This window comes from Selaginella moellendorffii, unplaced genomic scaffold (assembly GCF_000143415.4).
Source record: "Selaginella moellendorffii unplaced genomic scaffold, v1.0 SELMOscaffold_27, whole genome shotgun sequence".
Classification (NCBI taxonomy): Eukaryota; Viridiplantae; Streptophyta; class Lycopodiopsida; order Selaginellales; family Selaginellaceae; genus Selaginella; species Selaginella moellendorffii.
Genome location: NW_003314288.1, coordinates 1,548,881 through 1,561,828, shown reverse-complemented (window position 1 = coordinate 1,561,828; position 12,948 = coordinate 1,548,881). Strand labels below are relative to the sequence as shown.

Sequence of the window (12,948 nt, the reverse complement as noted above, 5' to 3'; positions counted from 1 at the left end):
CGCCAAGGGGACGAGTGGCACTCGCCAACTGTATATGTCCGCTAGTGTGTGAGGTTTAGCTCGTCCACTCTCTTAAAATCGCAGGGCGCAGCGGGATAGCGAAAGGCAAAGAGAGAGTCTCGAGAGAGAAAAGAGAGAGATCGTCGGTGATTCTAAGCGAATTTGTGGTTGATCGGTCCAGATCTAGCAGGAATGCAGTCGCAGGCGTATCCATCGGGCGAGCAGGGCGGGGATTACATGAAGATGTCACCCGGTAAGCAGAGCAAAGCAAGAATTTCTCGCTAGATTTCGGTTCTCACCCTCTTTCTCTCTCGATCCATCCAGGCGAGCAAGAGGCTGAGTCTCCGCACTCTCAGGAGGAGGGCGATCACAAGAAGAAATCCGTTGTGGGCAAGGTCAAGGACAAGGCGAAAAAGCTCACTGGCAAGATCAAGGGAAAGTCCAAGAAGCGTAAGGAGGGGCAGGGAGACAATGTCGAGGGCGCCGGCGGCGACACCAGTAGCAGCAGCAGCGAGGACGAGCAGGGAGACGATACTCCTCGCTATGATCAGGTAACTTGGAAGGAAATTGGCTGATACTTTTCGATGGATCCATCGAATTGCTAATGATTTGTTTTGGCCTGGCAGGAACAGCAGCAAACGGGATACCAGGGAGCTGCCGCTACTCCAGAGGCTCGCCATGGTAAAGCTTTGTTCTTCCTTTTCCGTTGTTTATAGAATTAAGTTGGTGATGAGATTCATTGCGTGTTTTTCTAGAGGGTGCTGTTCATGGTGGCGAACATGATTTCCAATCCAGAGAACTTGATCTCGGCCCAGAGAAGAAGGAAAGTGGTGATCTTTTGAGCGGCGGAGTGCATGGCCAGGCCGATCCAAGTGCTCCTGCTCCTGGATCCGAGTGGCCTCGCAGCGATGATGAGCCTCGCTCGGCGACTAGCGAAGCTCCATCATGGGACGAAACTAAGAAGAGGCAGGAGGAAGTTCCGGCCGCTCATGGTCAGTAACTCATGAGAAACCAACTTGGGGATAGATATTTCTGACTCGAGCTTTTTTGTTCTTCAGGTCAAGAATCGTCCGGACTTTCGTCAGGATTGGAGTCTAGCGGCTTTGAAAGCAAGCCTCGAGGAGAAACTGATTCGTCTTCTCTTGCGGCTGGAGCTCTAGCCGGGAAGACGGAGGAGAAGATTCCCGAGGGTATTATGAAGCCCTCGGCGTCACAGGACGAGGCCAAGCCTGTTGTGGACGGCGTGGACAGCAGCGGCAGTGATCTCTTGTCATCCGAAGTCGTCGATAAGTCGCCAAGCGATAAGGTTTGTGACGGTGGAAAAACTGCAAAGTTTTCAAGACTTATTAACGTTTGCTCCAGGTTGATACCGAAGTTCCATCGGATCCGCAGCTCAAAACCAGTGACTCACAGAAGGGCTGGATGCAGAGAGCTTCCGAGAGCGTCTTCTCGGTGAAGAACGCTCTTATGGGATCGCCCAAGGCATCCACAACGGACACTACCTCTCCCACGGCTCCAACGGGTGTCACGGAAGGTACCGGACAGGATTCCAAAACTTGGACAGAAAAGGCTCGAGATGCCGCAGTCTCTGCAAAGGATACAGTCAGCAGCAAGCTACCTTCGAGCACAGGGCCGACGGACGTACCAGCCTCGGGACAAACCACCGAGCAAACCGAGTCCGCCACTGGTACCACCCCGAGCGTCACGTCCCGGGCGATGGACTCGGCTACCGCTGTCAAAGACACCGTTGCTTCGAAGCTGGGATACGGTGGAACCGGTGCTCAGACGCCCCAGACTACTCCCGCGAGTGACGTCGATTCGACAACGCAGTCTCCTCAGTCCGGTATAACGCAGAAGGTGATGGGCGCGAAGGATGCGGTCGCTGCGAAACTTGGCTACGGTGCCGGTGCTGGAACCGAGACCGAAACAGGTGCTGGCGAGGGCAAGAACACGAAGCTTTTCACTCCGGACGAGCACGACACGGCTTTGTCGCAGAAGATCACTGACATGTTGACCCTGGGTGGCGGATCGAAGAACACTGGAGCTTCATCTCCACAGGCTACTACGCCGGAGGCTACACCAGCGAGTCCGGGTGCTACAAACCAACAGGGAAAAGGTGTTATGGACAAAGTAACCGGTGTCATGGGATCGTTCCTAGGCAAGAAGCAACCGGACGAGAAAACATCCTCGGGTAACTTGCAATACTAAGCTTGGTTTTATTCTCTTCCCTGGAGCTAACTTTTGTGAAACTATTTTCAGAAGCTACCAAGGACACTGTGATGAGCGACGCTACTGCCTAAGCAAGTGAAAGACGCAAATAACGGATGTACGTAATTCTTATGCTTTGTGACGTCTTGTAGATACCGTTTAGCGATAATAAAAAACTATTTAAGCGAACTTCCTTTATAGTTGGCCTTTACCATAAAAACAATGACAATTGCTTTGCTTTGCCCGAAGCCCTGCTCTTTGCTTGCATTTTACTCAAGCTTGGCTTTGTATTTTTTTAATTTGTGAAAAATTTTATTTCTCACACCACTGAAGGTTACCATTGACGTTTGTTATTTTAGTATCTAGAGGGAAAGTTGTCCAGTGCAATTGAGAATCATATCCCCGGCACCATCCTGCAAGATCCACATACTTGCCTTGGTCGGCATCCACTGTGACTAGCCTCATCTTGTAGCAACTGTACACAAAGCCTCCACCAGGGACAAGGTCCGAATCCTTGTTGCTAAGGTGGTAGTTGAGATTTATGAATGTCCTCTTTGGCCAGCCATATCCCCACTCGCAACGGGCGTTCAAAACACCTCCGAATGGTTCGTAGGAGAAAGTGGGGCAATTTATCGGGAATGGTACACAGCCAGCCTGATTAAATTATGAGTTTCAGCTATATATGGATATATGGATAGGGTATCACACACCTTGGAATGTGGTACACTCAAAAGCAGGAGGACTGTTGCAATCCAGATCATTTTATGTCAAATAGCTTCGCAAATCTCTTAAATATACAAGTATATTCTGTTATGTTTTTTATTTTATTATAGTATACTAATATTTCTTTAATAAAAAAGTAACGGGGCACGTCCGAATTGACAAAAATTTATAAGTGTTTAACAATTTTTTATTTTTTAGAGTTCTATAAAATTTGTATGCTTTTTGTTATGATAGAATTTATTTTCTAATTAAATTTCAATTCCTTTTTTCAAAAAATATTATAAAAATAAGAAAATAAAATATCAAGTAAGTTTTCAAGAAAATAAAAAATATATTTAACAATAAAATTAAATTATAAATAATTATGAATTTTAGATATCTAGTAAATAAAATGTGAAAAATATAATATAACTCATGAACTCAAAATGTTTCTTTTTCTTAATTAATATTAGAAATTTGAGTATGAATAATTATCATTAAAAAGGTTTTAAAACTAGAGGTAAAATGATTTGATATTATTCAAGAGTTTGTTTTGGCCTCTAAGCTTTTAATTAGGTAGCTAAATCATAATTATATTATAATCAATTATTAGATTTCCATAATTTAAAAAATAAATAATGGGATTTAATTATAAAACAAAAAAAATTATATATATGCATATTATATATTACTGATATACATTTGATCATGTCCAATCATACTCCTAAACACTTGGGGATGTATAGTAAATATAAACTAACAATCATTTTGATGAACAATATTGCTGCCTAAGCAAGCCAGAAAGAAATAATTGTGTATATTTGTAATAACAAATTATTTAAGTAAACTTTGTTATTCAGCCAAAAATTTGTAATTATCATAAAAACAATTTCCTTTGCCTTATCTAATCATTTCACTCAAGCTAATTTGTAATATTTTATTTCTGACACCACTAAAGGTTACCATTAATGTTTGTCATGTGAGTATCCAGAGAAAAAGCTGTCCAGTGCAAGAGAGAATCATATGCTCGGCACAATCTGCAAGATCCACAAACTTGCCTTTGCTGGTGTCTAAAGTGATTACCCTCATCTTGTAGCAAGTGGAGAGGAAGCCTCCCCCATGGGCAAGCTCTGAATCCTTGTTACTAAGGTACTTGTTGAGATTTATAAATGTCTTCTTTGGCCAGCCATATCTCCACTCGCAACGGGCACACAAAACACCTCCAAACGGCTCATAGTAGAAATAGGGGCAGTTTCTTGAGAATGATGCACAAGCAGCCTGGTTAAATTGTGAGTTTCAAACTATATATTAATAGAGTATCACACACCATGGAATGTGGGGCACTCAAAAGCATGACGACTGCAGCAATCCAGATCATGTTTATGTCAAATAGCTTAACATGATTTATCTTATCAAAACATTGTTAGTTTGCATTATTATAATTAAAATATAGCATTTTTAACACAATAAAAAGGTAATATACTATGAAATCTAATTACTAATCCAATGAATCAGTGAGCATGGTTAGGCTATAAAACTTAGCTAGCACTGAGGAGATTATGCCATTGTCCATTGGAAGGCTGAGTGATGTGGAACCATCTGCAGACTTTTCTATCGTATGCTTTACTATCCATCACTTTTGCAAATCAAAGTATAATTATACTGAATATATCCAATATCCTGGATTACATTTCTGTGCTTTTGGCTAGATGTAAGCCTCACAATGATCCACTATACTTGTGCACTAAACAAGGCGCTGTTTTCAATCCGACACCTGTCCCACACTAAAAGATAAAAAAGAAGAATTTACAAAGTTGACAAAAGCCCAGGAAGTAGAGCTCGCATATTAGCTTCTAGAGCGCAAAGCGGAAAGGGGTAAAGCGGTAATGGAAGGCGCCGCCCTAGTCGCTAGCTCGATTCCCAGCAACAGCATGAGAAAGAGGAGGAAGAAGAAGCAGCGGGAAGGGATTGAGCAGAAAGAAGAAGATCGGGGAGATCCGAAGGTAGATGATGATCCCGAAGAGGAGGAGGAGGAGGAGGAGGAACAAGAGGAACTCGTGAGCAGTGACTTGCTGCAGTGGAGCATCATGTCGCGGCTGGATGCACAGAGCTTGGCACGATGCCGCCTGGTTTGCCGATCGTGGCGAGGCCTCGCATCCTCGGACGTGCTATGGCGTCCCCTGCTCGCCCAGCTCCTGGGCCTCAGGGCCCAGATCCCCCTCCAGATGCTCGCCCTCCATCGCCCAATTGCTGCCCGTGCGGCCTACAGGCTCCTCATGGACGATTCCCGCAAGGTTTGTGTGGAAGAGGTTTCCAGAAGAGTCTAGCGTCTACTACTGGGCCTTGTTACTATCATATCATCTTAAGCTTTCTTCTAACAAATTTCTTCTTTCCAGTACCGGCTGGTTTCCAGCGATATGTGCAGCCGTACATGGGAGCTTCGCGTTAAACCCGTAAGGAGAATTATATAGAAAATAGAGGTTGATTAAAAGTTCGCCATGGCTCTCTAGGCCTGTGGACAATATTGGTATTCGTTAGATCCCTCGACACATGGCAAGCCGGCATTGGCCCGCTTCTTCCACTGCGACGGGAGCATCACTGCCGCGGACAATGACCCAATTTGGGGTGGCCAGGAGTCGGCTTGGTAAGTTCTCTTCTTTTAAGGAAAAGGAAATTAGGGTTCTTAGTTGGCTTTGTTTATCCAGGAGGTTTGTGTGTGTGGACGCAAAGCAGTACATTAAGATCAACTATTGGCCAGAGTTTACGATATTCCGGCTCCAGGATGGACGGTGGAGATTGGAGAACAAGTGGGCCACGTACACCACCGAGCCGGATCTGTATCTCGGTACGGGTATGGCCATTTGCAAGGAGAAGGCGCCACCCTGTACGGGCTGCGCGTATCCCCGGCTCATGAACGCGGTGACCGCGTTGGTGTCAACCAGCTTCAAACTGGTTTATTGATATATATGTGTTGTGAGGTCCAAGATGTACTCACAGTGTGAAAATATAATTTAAAAATATAAAATTAAATGAAATATATGATTTAAATTATAAATTGTATTAAGTTAAATATATGGAGTTGAGGGGCATCGATCCCCTTACCTATCGCATGCAAAGCGATCGCTCTACCATCTGAGCTACAACCCCTGATTATTCTCTATTTTGTCAATACCAGCTATAGATTATTATATTACTGGAAATTCGTAAAATTATAAATTATAAATTTATGAGATATATCTCCTCTTTTATTTTTCCAGATTCAAAAGAATCAAAGGACAGCTAGTGCAGGGGATATGGATTCTAAACAAAAGTATAAAAAGCCTCTCTTTTACAATCATGTTGACAAATCTTGGTAGAAAAGACCACGAGGGGAGTTTGATTGGTGCACAGAATGCGGCGTGGAATGTTGTCACCAAGCACGACGACGATGCTCCGGAATACAGGGAAAAATCGCCGCCCGCCTGGTATGCATTTGCGTTGAAAGGCCTATCTCTTGGAATTGGAGCGTGACCAATCCCTCAAATCGGACTGGCAAGTTAAAAGTAGGGTTTTCTCTTGTCTCCTGAATGATGCTACAGCTATAATGTCAAAGTCTGAGTTTAGCTTCCTCCAGCCCCAGCAATTTGACTTGGTTGGACATAAATTCCAGATGGAAAGTCAAGTGGAAGTATTGAAAATTCTTGGAGCTGGAATCGAGAGGGGAAAAAGCATCGCGCTTGTGCTCAACTCCTTGGCTGCCACGCTCTAATAACTCCAAGCGGGAACATTTCCTTTCGTGGCCATGTTTTTCTTGTATCATTCCCTTGCGACTGGGCCGGGTTGGCCACCTAGAAAAACAGATGGAAAAATGGAAAAGAACGTCGAAAATGCAGCAAGAGGGCGACGCATTCCACCTCACAAGCGCTGAGCGAATCACAAAACGCGCGTGACGTCACGGGGCATCACCGACGGCCACGATTCGGTCGTCTTCTCGCTGCTTTCCGCGTTCTTTGAAAAACTCTCCTGGAAGCGCCTTGTGAGAGAACCTGTAAGAGCGAGTGAGAGATGTGAAGAAGAAAGGCACGCGGCACACACTAGTAAAGCATAGAGATAAGCAAGGCCAGGAGGGACTAATAGCATAACAAAGATGTGCCATCTTACATCTTATCAGACTAGAAAGAATAAAAAAGAAAGAAAAAAAAACACGAGAAAAAAGTAGAAAAAATCAAAGAATCGGGCACGTACCACAACGAACCTTCTCAAGTCCACGCTTTCTCACACGACCCGCTCCTCACCAAACCAATCGCGCTGCTATCTTTTGCGGCCCCTCACAGTGAGGTTTGCGTTCCAACAAATCAATCCAAGGCGGCAATCCAAGGCTGCGCAAACGAAACAAGTCAGTACTTGTGATTGATTGATAGAGAGGTAGCCTTAAATCACCTGGGTGGACAAAGAGCGGCGCTGGTGTTTGCGGCAGGAGCGAGCGAGCGATGCAACTCTGATGGGTCTTCTCCGGACGAGCAGGGAGCGCTGCAACTCGGTACTGATTTGCTCCTTGGTCTCCCTCCTCCTCGTAGCTACTAGATTCGTCGCAGCTCAGACCAGCGACGATGGCTCCGTGCTTCTGGAGCTCCGGAGCAATCTCACCGATCCATTGGGGAGCTTGAGAGACTGGAATCGATCGACGAGCTACTGCTCATGGCAGGGGATTCGCTGTCGAAACGGCACCGGCACGGTGACAGGGATCTCTCTGTCAGGGAGATCGTTGCAAGGTGTGATATCTCCGGCGATCGGGAGGCTCCTGGGCCTCCAGGCTCTCGACTTGTCCAGGAACAGCATCTCCGGTTTCATCCCCAGCGAGATCACCAGCTGCACACAACTCACGGATATCAATCTCAGCCAAAACTCGTTGACCGGAACCATACCTCAGCGCCTCGACTTGCTGCCGAACTTGACCAGCCTCCGGCTCTTCATGAACAGGCTGCAAGGCTCCATCCCGGCCTCGATCGGTTCTCTCCGTCTCCTGACCAGGCTGAGAGTCGATGACAACGAGCTGGATGGTTTCATCCCCAGCGAGATCGGGAACTGCTCGTCGCTCACGTTCTTCCAAGTTTATAACAACCGTCTTCGAGGTGGCGTCCCGGCTACGATTGGCAGGCTCCAGCGGCTCACGCACTTGGCGCTGTATAACAACAGACTTTCCGGGCCGCTTCCAAGGGAGCTCGGAGGCTGCATTGCGCTCAAGCGGCTGACCATCAACCGTAACTTGTTCCAGGGGCAGATTCCAAGCGAGCTTGGCCGGCTCGTCAACTTGAACGAGTTCCAGGCGTCGAGTTGCAACTTCACCGGGAGCCTTCCGGTGGAGCTTGGCAGCCTCTCCAGCCTCTCCAGCCTCGACGTCTCGCGTAACAGGTTGTCGGGAGAATTGCCGCTGGGCCTGGGAAGCACCTGGAGGCAAATGCTGTCACTCAACTTGAGCTCCAACAACATAACAGGAAGCGTACCGGATTCGTTTGGGGCGATGGTGACGCTGGACGCGCTGGATTTGTCTCTCAACAGTTTCACAGGTGAGCTGCCGCTGCGGATCGGTCTCCTTTCCAGCTTGTCCGTGTTGAGTCTCTCGGGGAATCGGTTTCAAGGGCCTTTGCCACCTGCGCTGGGAATGACGAGCGATCTACGTGTGTTAAATGCTTCCAACAACAGGTTCTCCGGAGGCTTACCTCCGAGGCTGTGCAGCAGCGGGAATCTATCGCTGGTCGATCTTTCGAATAACAGGATCGAAGGAACACTGCTCACAGTCGAGAACTGCTCGTCGCTGCAAACGTTGGTCGTCTCCAACAACTTCATCTCCGGCAGCTTTCCACAGTTCCAGTCACTTCGGTTGGAGGTCCTCGATCTTTCCATGAACCAGATGGGAGGCCAGTTATCGCTGAGCAACGAGCTGGAACATCTCAAGTCCCTTCTTCTCGGAAGTAATCGCTTCTCGGGGCCGATGCCGAACGACTTCTATCGGCTACCTGTTCTAGAGGCTTTGAACGTGTCCAGGAACCTGTTCCAAGGAAGCCTTCCAACTCTGCTCAGCTTGACGGGACTCCACACGCTCGACTTGAGCCACAACAACATCAGTGACACCATTCCCGGTTATTTCAGCACGTTTACGTCGTTGACAGTGTTGGATATCTCCAGCAACAGCTTTTCTGGACCGATTCCTCCATCCCTCGGAGAACTGAGAAGTCTTGATCAGTTCAACTTCTCGAACAATCAACTCAGTGGCGAGATACCTCAGATAACGCTCTTCACTGGCGCTTCTCCAAGTGTCTTCATGAACAACTTGAACTTGTGTGGGCCTCCACTGGCAAGTTGCGGCAGCCAACCTCCTGCTGGTACTTCTCCTGCCACACCTCGATCCCGAAGAAGAAGGTCCGCTGGAAGGACAGTAGGCCTTGTCTTTCTCGTCCTTGGAGGAGTCTTCCTTGCGGCTACGGCAATCTTTTTGTTGTGCGCCTATAGAGCTCTGAAACGAAAGAAGTCCACCGTCATGCAGGAGAACAAGTTCGCAGACAGAGTTCCTACGCTCTATACAGAAATTGAAAAGGCAACAGAGGGGTTCAGTGATGGTAATGTTATTGGCACGGGACCATATGGATCAGTGTTCAGAGGCATATTTGCATGGGAGAAGATCCTAGCAGTGAAAGTAGTACGTACCGAGCAAGATGCCGACGACACCAAGAACACGTACTACTACACTTCCGCCGCCAGGAAGCTCAACCGCATCCGCCATCCAAACGTTGTGAAGCTGGAGGATTTCCTCGTCTACAAAGGCGCAAAAATCTTCCTCTACGAGTACATGCCCAACAAGAGCCTTGCCGAGGCACTCCACAGGCCTTCGGGACCCAAGCTTCACTGGAACACCCGGTACAAAATTGCCGTGGGAGCTGCTCAAGGCCTGTCATATTTGCACCATCAGTACTCAATCGTGCACTGCGACATCAAGTCCAACAACGTACTTCTAGACTCGGCGTTTGGCGCTCGCATTGCGGATGTCGGACTAGCCAAGCTCATCGGGGACTCGAGAAACTTGTCCTGCTTGAACAGATCCTTCGGCTACACAGCACCTGGTACGCACTAGTTAGTTAAAAGAGCTTCATCAACTTTTCAAGTTCTCACCTTGAAATGCCTTTCTATGTCTTGCAGAATCAGCGAAGGTGAGCCAGAAAGCAGACGTTTACAGCTTTGGAGTAGTCCTGCTAGAGCTCTTGACTGGGAAACGTCCGATGATGGAGGATGGTACGAGCCTTGTCTCGTGGGTCAGGAACAGCATTGCAGACGACCAGCCTTTGAGTGACATCGTAGATCCCATCCTGAGGAACGTCAACGGGCCTTTCCAGGAAGAAATCAGCAGCGTCTTCAAGATAGCTCTGATTAGCACGGATCCGTCCCCAGCAAGACGGCCCTCGATGAAAGACATCGTCGAAGTCTTGTCTCGCATCAGACGAGAGCCTGGAGCTGCCAAGTTGAGGAGCCTTCGGTCTTTTATTCATAGCCGTTCATTTGTTTTGCTGAGTACGCGAGATGATGATCAATGAGTTTTGGCCTTGATGTACAGAGCAGGCCCATTCTTTACACACAAACAAGAGAACTCTTTTTTTTCTGTAATTATAAAGTTGCAAACGTTTTAAAACCTTTTGCAACCGGCATAAAATCGAGCTAAAGCATACCGGGAGATGATGGTTCACGGATAGAATTCCTAGAAGATATCTTTCAACTGTAAAACAAAATACGATGAGGTTTTGGAACTTTTGTCACCAGAACTTACGTTGTTCTAGAAAGGAAGAAGGATGTTCATAAACCTCCTCTTTGCAAATGCTAGCCACCATTTATTGGGACTTCCATTGGGTCGATACACACGGCCCATAAGCCTGCCGCTAGTTTCCTCTCTGAGCTGCTTTAAGTAGTTTCTAAACAAATCTAGAGCACCACAAAGAATGTTAGAGACACCACCAAAAAAAAAAAAAAAAGAATAGAGAAGAGAGGAGAAAAAGAAGCAAAGACTTTACCAGCTTCTTGCGGTGATCCAGGAGTAGTGAAGAGTCCTCCCAGAGGAAAATCCGGCTCTCCGGGAATGGGGAACTTCTCCAACCCAAGATTGATAATCACCTTGATCCCCTCGGCCTCCGACTTACACGTCTCGATCCGCTTGAGCGCCATGTTGATGTACATGGTGAGATAGATGAGGAGCTTGTCCGCGGAGCTCTTCACCTCAAACTTGCGGAAGAGCACGTTTGCGCGGAAGAAATTGATGGCCTCGTCGATGATATCGAATTGGCCTTGAGAAGATCACGGCAGTCAGCATTCTTTCTCGGGGATTTGGGAGAGAATGCAGCTCATCACTCACCAGGATCAGCGAGAGGCGCGGGGCCCTTGATTGGAGTCCGGAGTGGCAGGAGGGGGCACCCGCAGGCCTGGCCGGCGCCGCTCTCATCTTTGAAAGACGAATGGTAGACCTGCGCAAACGAGAATCCCAAGCTCGTGACGGATTGATCGATCGATCGCGCAAGAACACTCACCATTTGCGACGCCTCTGATAAACCCTAAAATGTATCATGGGATCCTCTTTATATTTATATTTCGTTCTAGCGGGTATATGTACACGAAAAACGGATCATCACAAAGATTCGAAGGCGTTCGTTGTTTTGCCAAGGCTGCTTCGCTGAGACGAATGGGCAAAACCCCAGAGCTGCATTTACAGATCAAGCAACGATCTTCTTCACCAAAACCGCGAAAGAGAATCGAAGAAAAATTCTACCTCGACGTCTTTTAGATCGAAGTCCTCAGCATGCGCCAGGCACTCGCTCCCGAAAGTTTCGCAGGCACCGCTTGATCCAGTTAATCTGATGAAAGAACAAACCATTTTGTCTTAGCTTCACTTCAGCGAGGAGAAAAAGAAGAGAAAAACCGCAAAAAACTTACAGATCGCTATCCAGGTACAAAGCAAAATGCCCGCCTCCTCCGATCGCCAATGCGTCGTTTGTGCACAAGAAGTAGTATCTGTTCCTTCCTGCGCGATCGAGATCCCAGAGTTGAAAACAAAGATGCGTAGCTCTTCGTGAAAGATTGAGTACCTGTTGGCCGGAATACTTTGGCCGGGCCAGAGACGTTTGTGAAAACGAAGGTCTGATTAGTGCCTTGATACTTATTCCTGGTCGGCTTGAACGGAGCGAGTAGCAATCCCCCAAAAACTGCGCCCTTTCGATCTCCAGCCACCTACGAAACCCCAGAACTATAGAACACAGTTCGAGGAGATGAAAGTGTGCTTACCAGCAAACAAGGTCCTGGAAGTAGGACGCTTTTCCTATAGAGTGTATGCAGCGAGATGCCATCCCGTGCTGTGCTGTTTCCAAAACCACGAAGAACACATCGTGAGCTCATGCTTGCAGCGATGGAGTGGAGTGAAGAAGAAATGCCACCTTACCTGTAGAGCAGCACCCAGGTGCGGCCTTGGACGATCGTCGGGAGCGAAGGATACAAAACGCTGCGAAACTTGTCAGAGAGGAGCGACGATTCTTCCGAAGCTGGCGGGAGCTTGGCAATGGCTTCCTGGCTCTCGAAGTGGCTGGTCAAGTAGTCCTCCATTATGGAATGCTCTAACTCATTGCCAGAAACCACAAACCAGTCGGCGTCGGGGTCGCCCGAGAAGCCCTCCTCCCACGAAGAGGACGCTCTTGACTCATCCGCGCCGCCGCTGGCGGATTGCGGGGAGGACAGGAAGGAGTAGAGGAATGCCGATAGAGAGGAGGTGTCGGGGCCGCGGAATTCGCCATCGCCGGAGGATCGGAGGTCGTCCTGGCCGAGATTACACGACGAGGATGTGAAACCCGAGAAATCGAGCGCGGAGTACCTGAGGAGGAGGAGAGGGGGATTCTTGCTGTTGCTGCCGCGGCAGGGATCGCGATCGATGGAGCTGGTTGATGATCGGCTGGGAGGAGTCGAGGATGAGGCGCCCTACCTTGGAGCCTACATCCGTCCACCCCATAGCTCATGCTCGTGGAGTACAAAACC

General features: G+C 47.9%; 5 protein-coding genes, 1 long non-coding RNA gene and 1 other non-coding gene across 10 annotated transcripts; 3 read left to right on the top strand and 4 right to left on the bottom strand.

Annotated features, from left to right (window-relative positions):
• Positions 1–56: 56 nt before the first annotated feature.
• On the top strand, positions 57–2,406 carry LOC9629936 (induced during hyphae development protein 1). The gene is made up of 7 exons (XM_002975393.2): positions 57–253; positions 325–551; positions 627–681; positions 756–992; positions 1,059–1,306; positions 1,363–2,191; positions 2,260–2,406. Exons 1-7 carry the CDS (start codon positions 193–195, stop codon positions 2,298–2,300), a joined length of 1,698 nt encoding a protein of 565 aa, XP_002975439.1. The 5' UTR covers positions 57–192; the 3' UTR covers positions 2,301–2,406.
• A 2,185-nt stretch (positions 2,407–4,591) lies between these two features.
• On the top strand, positions 4,592–5,900 carry LOC9629935. The gene is made up of 4 exons (XM_002975392.2): positions 4,592–5,204; positions 5,307–5,363; positions 5,421–5,554; positions 5,616–5,900. The coding sequence occupies exons 1-4, from the start codon at positions 4,797–4,799 to the stop codon at positions 5,869–5,871; spliced, it is 855 nt and encodes a 284-aa protein (XP_002975438.1). The 5' UTR covers positions 4,592–4,796; the 3' UTR covers positions 5,872–5,900.
• Positions 5,901–5,984: 84 nt separating this feature from the next.
• On the bottom strand, positions 5,985–6,057 carry TRNAA-UGC. Its single transcript has one exon. It is a non-coding gene; the product is annotated as a tRNA-Ala (tRNA).
• A 624-nt stretch (positions 6,058–6,681) lies between these two features.
• On the bottom strand, positions 6,682–7,412 carry LOC112348136. The gene is made up of 3 exons (XR_002992969.1): positions 7,330–7,412; positions 7,145–7,268; positions 6,682–6,935 (listed from the first exon to the last, which is right to left on the bottom strand). It is a non-coding gene; the product is annotated as an uncharacterized LOC112348136 (long non-coding RNA).
• LOC9629570 (probable leucine-rich repeat receptor-like protein kinase At5g63930) lies at positions 6,997–10,486 on the top strand. The gene is made up of 2 exons (XM_002975391.2): positions 6,997–10,007; positions 10,084–10,486. Exons 1-2 carry the CDS (start codon positions 7,391–7,393, stop codon positions 10,473–10,475), a joined length of 3,009 nt encoding a protein of 1,002 aa, XP_002975437.2. The 5' UTR covers positions 6,997–7,390; the 3' UTR covers positions 10,476–10,486.
• Positions 10,487–10,490: 4 nt separating this feature from the next.
• On the bottom strand, positions 10,491–11,491 carry LOC9629569 (actin-related protein 2/3 complex subunit 3). 2 transcript variants are annotated; one of them, XR_002992967.1, is made up of 6 exons: positions 11,457–11,491; positions 11,285–11,393; positions 10,947–11,216; positions 10,706–10,857; positions 10,608–10,654; positions 10,491–10,539 (listed from the first exon to the last, which is right to left on the bottom strand). XR_002992967.1 is itself a non-coding variant. In XM_002975269.2 (5 exons), the coding sequence occupies exons 1-4, from the start codon at positions 11,457–11,459 to the stop codon at positions 10,712–10,714; spliced, it is 528 nt and encodes a 175-aa protein (XP_002975315.1). In that variant the 5' UTR covers positions 11,460–11,491; the 3' UTR covers positions 10,521–10,654; positions 10,706–10,711. The 2 variants fall into 2 exon arrangements, 1 of the variants encoding a protein (XP_002975315.1); XM_002975269.2 differs by having other exon boundaries at positions 10,521–10,654.
• LOC9629934 (TLD domain-containing protein 2) lies at positions 11,489–12,947 on the bottom strand. Of its 3 annotated transcripts, none has more exons than XM_002975268.2 (8): positions 12,788–12,947; positions 12,560–12,732; positions 12,362–12,502; positions 12,208–12,280; positions 12,012–12,153; positions 11,860–11,947; positions 11,696–11,780; positions 11,489–11,626 (listed from the first exon to the last, which is right to left on the bottom strand). In XM_002975268.2, exons 1-8 carry the CDS (start codon positions 12,920–12,922, stop codon positions 11,555–11,557), a joined length of 909 nt encoding a protein of 302 aa, XP_002975314.2. In that variant the 5' UTR covers positions 12,923–12,947; the 3' UTR covers positions 11,489–11,554. The 3 variants fall into 3 exon arrangements, with proteins under 3 accessions (XP_002975314.2, XP_024535997.1, XP_024535996.1); XM_024680229.1 differs by having other exon boundaries at positions 12,208–12,275; positions 12,788–12,902; XM_024680228.1 differs by having other exon boundaries at positions 12,362–12,732.
• Between the last annotated feature and the right edge of the window lies 1 nt (position 12,948).